The following is a 12,007-nucleotide window of genomic DNA, read 5'->3' as shown; positions in this document are numbered from 1 at the left end:
TTGAGTATTTTTACTGAAGGATAGAATGTGGGGAAGAGGGCAGTGGTCAAATGGGAGTACTGCAGGTTTTCACAATAAACCTTAAGTACAATTTGTGTTTTTACATGATGTAGACACATTACCCTGATAAAAGTAGAAATTTCATAAAAGAGTAGAATTTCATAAAAATAAAATTTACTGGTCTTCATATTTTAAGAAATTTTACGAAGAAGCTTTAAATATGAATGGAGGACAAAGACAATTAAAACATCTAGGTTAAAAAGGTATTGCCAAAAACAATAAGAACAAAAAAAAACAAAAACCAAACAAACACCACAAAAGGTATTGCCAGAGTACAGGTATACAACATGTAAGCCAGGCTCACTCATTTATTTTAATTACTCTCACAAAACTGTCAAGAAAAACTACATAATAAAGTGCAAATATGAGTATGCGCCCTTCAATCAGCATCAAATTTCTATGATTATTTGGAGATGTGCTAATTAATTTTGCTCTGGCTTCTAAACACCAGTACTGGTAAACTCTATATGAATTTAATTAAATGTCCATATAAAAGATATTATCAATAGCTCTAAAATTACAAAAATATTTTAAACAATAATGAAGCACCTACTTCAGGTTTTTTCTCAATTTTTATTTAGAAAGTTCAGTGAAACAACATATCACAGTTTAGAAATATTTTAATCTCACTATAATTTAACACTTACAAAATTTAGTAAACTTTGATTTTCAACAATAAAATTTATAAAAATAATTTTACATTTATAAAATGAATCACTATTTCACAATAAATTATTCATATTTATTACCTAAAAAAAGTTTTGTGCTATATAAAAGCAATAAGTTTCGTTATCAATATTTGGAAAATATGCTGAAAACTTCCATTCCTCTTTGTCCAGCATTTTTGGCAGTTAAGTATACAAAAATATTATATTAAAAATTCCCTGACCATAGTTATTAAAACAAAATCGTTAGCAATAATTTCCAAAACAAACTTGTTTAGTAAGTATATGCAGATAAGTTAAAGGGCTCGCTAAAAATGAATCTCCCTGGGAACTGGATGCGAGCACACGCTAAGTTCTAGTCAATGGATGACTACTTCTAGATTGTTTTAGGACAGAAAATCAATGTCTCTTGGTGGAGCCACTGTTTTAAGGTTTTCCTTTTTTTTTTTTTTTTTTAACCATTTATCCTATGTCCTAACCGGTAAAGCAAACATGTTTTATCTCAAGATACATCTTCAAATAGAGGCAGATTACAAGGACTAGCCAGTCATCCTTGGAATGGCTACTTATGATTTCCTAAGCTAAATATAGGCATATTTAACTGTGAGCCAGAAAGATGCTTCTTAGCCACAGGATATCCAGAAGCGATTCTTCTTCAAAGAAATATTTCCTGTTCTATAGCAACTGCTTTAATTTTCTAATTTGCAAGTTTAAAACTGACAAAAAAAAAAAAACACCTTGGTTCATTTTACATTAATCTGGAGTTGCTGATCTACTGTTCTGGTCAAAAAAAGAACACTTAATTCTGCATCACATCACAATGAAGCAATTATTTACAGATTTAAATTAATATCAAGACAAACAAATGAAAGTAGTACATAAGATTCAACTAGTTCAGGAACAGTGCAAGGGAAGGAAGCTGGAAAAATACACTATACAAACATATGGAAACTCAGATATATACTGCTTGTATTGGAAAGTTTTAAACAATAGTGACAACAAACAAAATGAGACTATAAACAAAAAAAAACAGGATATCATCTTATAACAGCACCATGAAGAAACCTTGGCCAAGAGTTTGCCGAAAGTACTATCCTGAGTTATTTCAAGACCAACAAGCTTTCACATTTACGAAGTGCCGCTCAGGAGTAAACACATTCTCACAATTGCTTTTGTTTGGAGAGAGGCTGGTGTGAAATCACTGAAGCTTGGTTGGCGCCTATTTTGTACTGTTCTTGTCCAGAGCCTTGTGGTGGGGAAGGGAGTGGGGTCTCAGGAGTTGCTAAAAAAGAAGCAGAGAATTGTACATGACGGTGACCGTCACCCTGGCTCAACCCAGGAAGTCCTTCATGACACCAATATGCACTATTTTATTTTGGAGATTTTTTTGAGATTTATTTATTTATTTTGGGAGAGTGAGAATGAGAGAGAGAGAGAGAGCGCACATGAGAGGGGGGAGGGTCAGAGGGAGAAGCAGACTCCCCGCCGAGCAGGGAGCCTGATGCGGACTCGATCCTGGGACTCCAGGGTCATGACCTGAGCTGAAGGCAGCTGCTTAACCAACTGAGCCACCCAGGCGCCCTATTTTGGAGATATTTTTAAAAGATTATATATAAAGTAGGATTATCTAATACGTTATGAGCTCGTTGAGGTCCTATTGGAATTGCACTGCTTCTGAACTCCCAGATAGCATTCAAATGGAATAGAGCATGCTTGAACATCTTAAAAGTCACTTAATAGTCTCTTAAAAGTCACTTCCTGCCTTTCTTAATAGCATTTATGAGCATTTCATTCTCTTACAGACCTAGCAGAAAAAAAGTCAATAGAAAGAATTAACAGAAGGCTAGTTTTTTTCTCAAATCTTAGAAAACAACTTCACATTTTTGCAATAAAAAATGCACATAAAATAAAATATATTTGGTTTGGATTCCACTAACTCAAACATATTATATGACATAAAAAGTTAAGATACTTTTCAAGTGCTTTGAAACCTATATCGTAGGTAAAGGCATCTGAAAATACTGGCTTTTTTGCTTCAAAATTATTGTTACTGTTGAGCTCATCTGTCTCTTCCGCATCAATGCAAAGAGCAAGCCCAAGTAATCGAAAAACAAAGTTACAGTTTGAATACTTCATTGTTTAGAATAGTATATCCTCCTATTGCAAACTTTTACTATATTATAAAATAATCTAGGAACTATTATAGATTTTTAATTTTAAAAAACTTGAAATATTTTAACATTCACATTTATTATCATTCCACATATTTAATAGAAAATGTTTGATGATCATACTGAGGCATTTCAAACTTTATAGATTTTTTTCTCCAAAATATCTTTTAAAAATTCTATATAAAAATAAGAAAAGTTCCCTTTTGCCTGATTTTCTTTGATGTATTAACTTCATATTATTAAATATGATTTAGCAATTATTAGAAACAACATTTTTAGATACAGTTTAATTGACAAAAGAATAATCATATTTGCTTTAAAAAATTATTTCTGGATATTTGGGATGAATCTAAGACCACAGTGGCCTGCTCTAAAAGGCCAGGAAAACACATATGAACTTAAATTTTTCTGTGTGTATGTGTTTAATGTTTTGCTTTGCATGAAACAAATGATTCTTATAAATATTATGTTGAGAGAGAGAGAATAAAAATGAAAAATAGGATGTGATTTTAAAAAGATTAGGGTCAGTAAATATGCTTTAAAAAATAGTAGAAAACTAGCATTTAAAAAGTAAAAGATTCAACCACCAGCAGAATTGTTAAACTTTCTTGCCAGTTGATGCCTATAATGTTTAATATGCTGTTAATGTGTTTTATTTTCTGAGTTTATGAATAACTGATCTCTACAGAGATGGTAATGGGCTTGCCTCTCTGTTCTTGGCTATGAAATGAAAATGGTAACATTTGCTTTACAAGGATGGTCCCCAATTAATGTCTTTCAAGTACATTTATATCCACAAGTTAAGTATGTCATCCTATTTCCATAATTTGTATATTTTTCTAACAACTTTGCTTCTGCCTCTATCATATATTCAAAGAACTTTGTGTTTCAGACACAATTTACACACGGGTTTCCCAGTGCTTGTATCTAAGGGGGATAGCAGTGGTAATAAGTATTTCTGTGGCTTCTACTTTTCTTATCACTAGGTAGCAGTGAGATTATACTCACTAAGTTGGTCACATTTCATTGAACATTTCCATGAAACCACATTATAACTAGTTATTAAGGGCTACTGTAAAGTCAGTAGGTAATATAGGTATGCACCATAATTATATGACAAGAGCTCAAGGAATCTCGGTGAGTTAGCTGGTTTAATGTTAAGAGGAGATAGATCAGGGCGCCTGGGTGGCTCAGCTGGTTAAGTGTCTGCCTTGGGCTCAGGTCATGATCCTAGGGCCTTGGGATCGAGATCAAGCCACGCATCAGGCTCCCTGCTCAGCGGAGAGTCTGCTTCTCCCTCTTCTTCTACCCCTCCCCCCTGCTTGTGTGCTCTCTCTCTCTCTCTCTCTCGATCTCTCTCTCTCTCTCTCTAAGAAATAAATAAATAAATAACATCTTTTAAAAAAAGAGGAGATAGATCAAAAGCAAATCTGGTATTACTTAGTATAAATTCAGAAACAATTCTAGAAATTTTGTCAAATAGAGATTTTTATCTCGGGGGTAGCTTATAAAAATAGAATTTGTGTTAAATCTGCAATACTATCAGATTAATTTAGCTACTAACCCCTACTTTGTATAATCATTTTAATTCCAAAGAGCTTTCCCAGAGGCCCTCACTTTGCATAAATCTGACCTGCACAAATTTCAGTTATCACAGCTTGGCTAAATAGCACCAGTCCTGCAAAAACATGGTTTGAATTTCAGTGAGCACGGTAACTCATTATTAACTGTGAGTAACTGCATACATACAAACTTCACTGCTAACTCTTCGGTCTACATTAATTACCTCGATAACAGAGGTGCATTATGATCAGTGACCAATCACATCACATCTTTAAGTTTATCTGCGACTGGTCACTGAATATATTTTATTCAGTTCATGTAACTGACAACTTCAGTGTGTAGCTGTCTTGCCTCCTTGTCTCCTAGTGATAAATTCTCATATTCTCATGACATTTTGCAAAAAATGGATAAAGCAAAATTGGCAAAAAAAAAAAAAAGAAGAAGAAGTGATCACGCAGGAAGTGAATGGAGCATGCTGGAGTTACAGAATGAGCTGCTGCTGGGAATGCAGACACTGCTGCTGTCTGCGTCTCTAAATCTGCACTCTGGAGCTTAGTGAAGGAAAACTGGTGGACGTTAGTGAAGAAACTGATTGTGTTGAAAAGGATGAAGATGTCCCAGAGGAAGTGAAACCTGTAAAAAACCTTCACATTAAATGGGTTCTCAGGGACATTTCAGACATGGAAAGTGCAAAGGGTAAAATGTTGGAAGCTGATCCAAACTTCCAAAAGAGGAAAATTCATCAAGGCATAGAAAAGATGCTCGCTTCCACTTGCAAGGTAGAGGAGGAGAAGGTGGCAAGCACTGTTCAAGCTACACTTCATAATTTTTTTTTTTACACTTCATAATTTTTTAAAAGACTATTTATTTATTTTAGAGAGAAAGAGGGACAGTGAGAGAGCACAAGCAATGGGGAGGGGCAGAGGGAAAAGGAGAAGCAGGCTCCCCGCTGAGCAGGGAGCCAGACGTGGGGCTGGATCCTAGGACTCCTGGATCATGACCTGAGCCAAAGGCAGACACTTAACTGACTGAGCCACCCAGGCGCCCCTGCACTTCATAATTTTTTTAATGAAGAAATAAAATACGATAATTCTCAGTGAATCTAATGTTTACATTATAGTGTACCCTAAATAAATATCAGGATTATTATTTTTCAATTTCCCTCTACATTTACAACCTGTAGTTAAGAGAGTTCTTAATGTTTTGGCAAACATTTTTAAAAGTCACAAGCAAACTATAATTTTCCTATTGATTATTAAGATTTCTTTGCACGGTTCCAGCTTGCACAGTCCTTCATATGGTCCTGCACTACCAGGCAAAACCGGGACTGCTGTACCTTAGAAGCATTTACGAACTCACATCCCATTTTAGGGAGCAAACTCATGCCTAAGGAGAATAAGTGACTTGCTGAATGTCACAATCTCCCACAGTTGAGTCCTAGAGAGGAAACTGTACCTAATTTTTGCAATTTCTGGACACTGATAGATTCTTTCCCCAAATTCCACTTTTTCTCAGGTAATTAAAATTAAAAATCAATATGGTTGAAAAGTAGCCCAGATACTTACAGATCTGGTCCGTATGAACCAGTGTTGACATGGGACCTAAAAGTATAGTTTGTCCAGTTAATGGATCTTGAGACAAATGTGGATGCATGGGATGATGGAGATGACTAGCATCATTAGAAGCACCTACAGAAGATAAAAAGATGCTTGCATTAGTGATATTTGATCAAGTTTGCCTGGCAACAAATGTGATTGACAGCTTGAATGTTGCTATTTTTGCAAAGTGCTTTTTGGGATTTCAAAAAGAAATTAATAGAACCGCTGCCATATTAAGGATAATGTCAGCTTTCACTGGGCTTTGGCTAGATTAATGTTGTATCATATTATGTGGTATATTAATAATGGACCTTGTGTGCCATTTCCTGGAATCATTAGGTTTGCTGCCTGTTGTTAAGGCAATTCCAAGAATCACTTACCTCAAGTTTATAGTATTTGGGATCACACTAATAGCATAAACAACTTTTATTTCAGAAAGATGTCATTAGGAACACATTAAGCACCAGAAAACTAAAACTAAACTAAAATAAAATAAAGTGATTTTACAAGGAAATTTAATCTAGATCAGAACACAAAATAAATGATTTCTTAACTTATTCCTGACATTTATTGCTGCAACAAATTCTTATTTTTCCCTTCTCATTGTGTCATGTCAATTAATTATTTCAGGAGCAAAGTGTTCATTTTTAAGGTATTTACTATAAATATTTCTAGGTTATGTTGCAATGCTGGCATCTTTGAGCTTTTAAAGGAGTCAAGGCTTAGAAAAATACAATCCACCCCAAGGAGTACTAAAAATTGGAAATATATTTCTATTTACCATATTTGGAAGGATAAAAACTAGGGCAAGAGGAACTGTGTGGCACAAAGATGGTGGAGACTAGGAAGAGTGAGGATTTCAATACATTCAAGTACTTTTGTCTCCAACCAGTGGGTTTTGCAGACTTTCTAAATGTAAAAAATTGAGTTCATTAAGTCACGGACAAAAAATAAGTAGGTCAACCTTGTACAGAGTGGGATGCTAATAAATAAAATGGAAATTCTTAAATGTACTCACCACCCAGTAACATTTCTTGAAGTAGATTGTCAATTTTAACCATCCCAAAAAGTTTAACGAACTGTATTTGCTCAATCATTTGCCAAGTGATGCTCTGCAGCGTGGGCAGGAGCAGAAGTAGCTCTCCAAACCTCCCCCGGGAGTCGTACTGCCTGTCGTTGATGTAGTCCTCCAAACTGAGCTGCACTTGGAACCGCATGTTCTTAATCTTTACTGGATCACTTAGCCCTTTCGCATCTATAAAAAAGGAAGAAAATGGGCAATCTAAAGATTGAATCTTACTAGAGTGTTAGAGTAAATATTCTTTTTTTTTAAAGATTTTATTTATTTGAGAGAGAGAGAATGAGAGACAGAGAGCACGAGAGGGAAGAGGGTCAGAGGGAGCAGCAGACTCCCTGCTGAGCAGGGAGCCCGATGTGGGACTCGATCCCGGGACTCCGGGATCATGACCTGAGCCGAAGGCGGTCGCTTAACCAACTGAGCCACCCAGGCGCCCCTAGAGTAAACATTCTAATATGAAATAATATTCATTTTTCATTATCATTATTTTTTTAATGGAATTCTGAAAACAAACCTGGATCAAAAAATACGATTGCCTTCAAACAAGCATATTCATTGTCATCAATCTGAATTTCTTGAAATGGTCGTACCAGCTCGTCTAGAACCCGGTTGGCCACACGGCTGATCTCAATTTCACTGCTGTTGCGGTGAATTACATAGTTGTTCCCTAGGAAAAAAAAAAAAAAAAGGTCAGCCACCCCTCAACAAAAGATCGTCAGATGTGATTAGTTTTTTACAAATCGATGTTTTAAATGCCTCTTGCCTTGAAAGAGTAGTTACAGTACTTCCTTTCAGTAGTGTTAGGTTAGTTATGTTAGAAAAACTTAAGAACACGTCAAGGATCAATGACATTGATAATATGATCACATGCATTTTAACAGCCTCAGTCACTAGTGATAACACGAAAGTACAGACCAATAACAAGCTAATAATTGACAAGGGAGAAACAAAATATAATGATTAGCCTTCCACTATGTCAGTTATCTATTAGTGTCTTACTCATTAATGAGCATAACACAAAACCTAAAGAAACTTTCTTGCTTACACTGGATAAAAATAGGACTCCTTTAGTGGTCTACATATACGTAGTTGTAATAACTCTTGAGACACAATTTTAACAAGTCTAAGTAGATGAATTCAAGGAAGTCCAGAAATTGGATAGAGACTAGACTACCTAAACCCTAAGGACACTCTAATTTAGAAAGTCTCTGGCTATAATAGACAACAATGACAAAAGCTCCTAAGATAACAGCTAGATTGTTATTTTCCGGTTTTATAAAAAGCAGAACATTCTGAATTCTTTCACTGCAGGCAAAGATAATCTTCAGTACAACATGTGTGAAAGAACTCAAAAAATGTAACCTTGCTCTTCTTATGAAAATTTAGTTTACCTAATTTTTCAAGGTAGAACAATTTAGAATTAGGTAGCAAAGACATTTGGGTTTTTACGTATATAGTGTTCATCTATAATGAGAACATTATTATAGCAGTCTTCTAAAGGCAAGAGAGTGTTTAACAGAATCTAAAGCATAGTCTCTGCAGTCACATTATGTGGTTTAGAATCCTGGCTCTATCCCTTACTAACTTTGTGACTTTAGGTAAACTTTCTCTGCCTGCATTTCGTCACCTACAGAGTAACAGTACCTACCCCTTAGGGTTATCAGGAGGATTACAAGAGATAGTGTGTATTTACATGTAAAGCACTTAAAACAATGCAGCTTACATAGTATGTCCTCAACAAATATTAGCTATTGTTATATTACATTCAATTTATTTCTATTTTGGGACATAACATCTATCACAAAAATAGAATAAATAATCTGGTCATCATTTCATACAGCCAGAGAGGGGTGGAGGTAATAATCATTACAGGGATCTCAACTCTCTCAAGAAGAAACCTAATTTAAAAGGTAACGTAAGTGGGGGTGGGGGGGAGATTGGAGCGATTACTTAAGGAAAACAAAAGCTTTCCCTTCTGTCTTATCCCCCCTTCAACCTGCCATCCTACTTTGCTTCTTCCAGCACTGCTACTTCACTATCAGAATTTTCAGACACCATCACCAAATTATTTTTTTTAACTTGGGATTTTGCATCATACGTAAGCAATGATAACATAGGAAATAAACATGTCCTTGAAAGCGTATAAAACAATACGATTACACGTAGTAAGTAGACACTGAAGGAGTGAGAAACAACACTGAAACTCCAATAAAGTGGTCACACAAGTCACTAATTCTTCGTCCTGATAGGATTCAAACATGACTCAATACTACGTTTATTGAGCAAAATTTCTTTTTTATTTTTTAAATCTTTCTCAGTTTTCGTGAGAAATCATTGACATATATCACTATATTAGTCTAAGGTGTACAGCACGATGGTATGACTTACATATATTGTGAAATGATTGCCACAATAGATGCAGCTAATGTCCATTTTCTCATCGATACAATAAAATGAGAAGTAAAAAAATCCCCCTGTGATGAGAATGCTTAGGATTTACTCCCTTAACAATTTGCCCACATCTTATACAGCAGCATTAGCTCTAGTCACCATGTCGTATGCTGTATCCCTAGTATTTATTTAACTTCCAACTGGAAGTTTGTACCTTGTGACCACGTTCTCCAATGCTTATTTTTAAATCTTTTTTTTTTAAAGATTTATTTATTTATTTATTTGAGAGAGAGAATGAGATAGAGAGAGAGAGCACATGAGAGGGGGGAGGGTCAGAGGGAGAAGCAGACTCCCTGCTGAGCAGGGAGCCCGATGTGGGACTCGATCCCGGGACTCCAGGATCATGACCTGAGCCGAAGGCAGTCGCTTAACCAACTGAGCCACCCAGGCGCCCCTTATTTTTAAATCTTAATGCACCCTGAAGGTCTCAATGCCCTCTAAAGTTCCTTGCGATCAAGTCAAGGAAAGATAGGGCCTTGAGTGAGGATGCAATCAATTAAATCCAATTTGTGAAGTGAGAGCACCATTTGACAGTGTCTGTGAATGCTTGGTGCATACAGAATAGACCCCGTGTAAGGATAAAGCATGCATAATTCCTTTTTTTTTTTTGAACAGAAAACATACAAATGATTTCTATTTCATTCATTAGTTGACTACTAAGATGAAACACTCCAACAATGTACAAGAACTTCCCCGCCCCCACTTCATTTGCTTCCTTCTTTTTAACAAAGGTCTCATGTATTTTTTAAAGTACAAAAAAGAAAAGCCACGATACTGCCTCAGAGATACCCCATCTCACTGCCGCACTTCAGATTCTGATTGACTATCACTCTTTCTATTTGAGACCACGGACTGATGAAATAAGATCGATGGATTTATCATATATCCATATTAAGTACTAAGTGGCATGCATAATTTCTTCTTAAATTAAAAAAAAAAAACAACTTACCCAAAAGCAAAATATCTTTATACACCATGGATCTCTTCGTAGCTCCAAGCAGTAAATGTTCCCCTGCGTGAGCTCTCAACAGTGCCACCTTAATGAAAAATTTCAAGCTTATCAATTAATTATAAAATATAATGATTAAAAGATGGTATAATATGTGTCTGATTAATTCAGTGTTCTTTAAGCCTGGGACCTTTTTTGTTTGTTTGTTGTAATAAACTATAATATTCATAGATACTTGCCACCATTAAGCCTTCTATTTTTCTATTTTAGCGTGTCAGTAGAGTTTTACTTTTCAAAATTTCTATAAGTTCTAAGTCAATACAGTGGAAACAAAAAGCAGAACAAAAAAAGCTGAAAGAAAGTGTTTGGAATAAAATAGAATCAAACAAATCAGAGTTCAAATCCTGGCTTGGCCACATGCTACCTGTTTAACCTTAGATAAGCTAACCAGTATGTTTGGGACTCTTTTGTTTTCATCTATCAAATGGGGGCAGTGATAAAAATCTCAAAGTGTAGTCATAAGGACTACATAAGAAAATATATGTAAAACAAACTCTGTTACACATAATAAACTGAATAAACAAAAGCAAAGCAAGGACTTGTGACATTCTGAGAAAAGGATGGGTGATCGGCCTGCTGACACTTTCTAGATTGAACCTTTAACTCTTTGCACTAAGCTCTCAACTGAGTTTTATGCACATACTCGATTGCCTACTTAACATCACCACCAAGAATAGGAAGCATTCCAAATCTAACACATCAAAGTAATGTGTCTCCAACATCTTCATCATCTTAGTAAATGGCCCCATCATTCAAAATGCTTGTTCATGTCAGAAACCAGAGTCCATTTGATTCCTTTCTAATTGTATAGCAAATCTGGGTGCTGCTTCACCATTGCTACCACCCCAGCTGGAGCCTTTGTCATTCTTCATCTTTGCGTGCCACAATGCTCTCCACTGAGCTCATAGGTATTCCTGCTTCCTTTCTGGTTCCTCCATCCTAAATCCTTCTCGACAGAGCTTCCCAGAAAATATTTGTAAAATAATAATCACTTAATATCATTCCTCTGCTGAAAACTCTTCGCTGGTTCCTTATTGTCTTTACAGTAAAACCCAGACTCCTTAACCATGGCCTCACAGGTTGATAGCTCAATGCTTTGCCCCCCACCCACTTCTCTGGTTTCATCTTGCAACATCCCTTGCTCACTTTTCTCCAGGCACATTATTCCTACTTGCCTCAGAGCCTTTGAACATGATGTTCCTGTCCCTGGAACGCTTTGTCCTCGGATCTTGGCATGCCCGGCCCCTTGTCATTCAGGTCTCAGGAAAAATCTCTGATCTCCAGCTTAATGTATGTCTTACCATTCCACCCCAGTCATTCTCCAACTCATTTCATTCTATTTTATGGAAATTATCCCCACCTAGCATTAACTTACTCATAATCTGTATACTTTTTATTGTCTGTCTCTCCCA

The 12,007-nt window shown here is 35.9% G+C and overlaps 1 protein-coding gene across 6 annotated transcripts in view; it reads right to left on the bottom strand.

Annotated features, from left to right (window-relative positions):
• Positions 1 to 613: 613 nt before the first annotated feature.
• Positions 614 to 12,007, bottom strand: part of HNF4G (hepatocyte nuclear factor 4 gamma) — a 129,768-nt gene continuing 118,374 nt past the window's right edge. For all 6 annotated transcript variants that reach the window (XM_073892905.1, XM_073892906.1, XM_073892907.1 and 3 more), the window contains 5 exons: positions 10,536 to 10,623; positions 7,650 to 7,802; positions 7,076 to 7,312; positions 6,025 to 6,147; positions 614 to 2,007 (listed from right to left, as the gene is read on the bottom strand). In XM_073892905.1, coding sequence (XP_073749006.1) covers positions 1,886 to 2,007; positions 6,025 to 6,147; positions 7,076 to 7,312; positions 7,650 to 7,802; positions 10,536 to 10,623 — 723 coding nt within the window. In that variant the 3' untranslated portion in view covers positions 614 to 1,885. The remainder of the gene's footprint in view (positions 2,008 to 6,024; positions 6,148 to 7,075; positions 7,313 to 7,649; positions 7,803 to 10,535; positions 10,624 to 12,007) is intronic.

The sequence above is a fragment of the Callorhinus ursinus genome, unplaced genomic scaffold, assembly GCF_003265705.2.
Source record: "Callorhinus ursinus isolate GAN/ISIS: 27379988/994484 unplaced genomic scaffold, GSC_fseal_2.0 scaffold5, whole genome shotgun sequence".
Classification (NCBI taxonomy): Eukaryota; Metazoa; Chordata; class Mammalia; order Carnivora; family Otariidae; genus Callorhinus; species Callorhinus ursinus.
The sequence above is the reverse complement of the archived record's forward strand: the minus strand, read 5'-3'. Positions and strand labels throughout refer to the sequence as shown.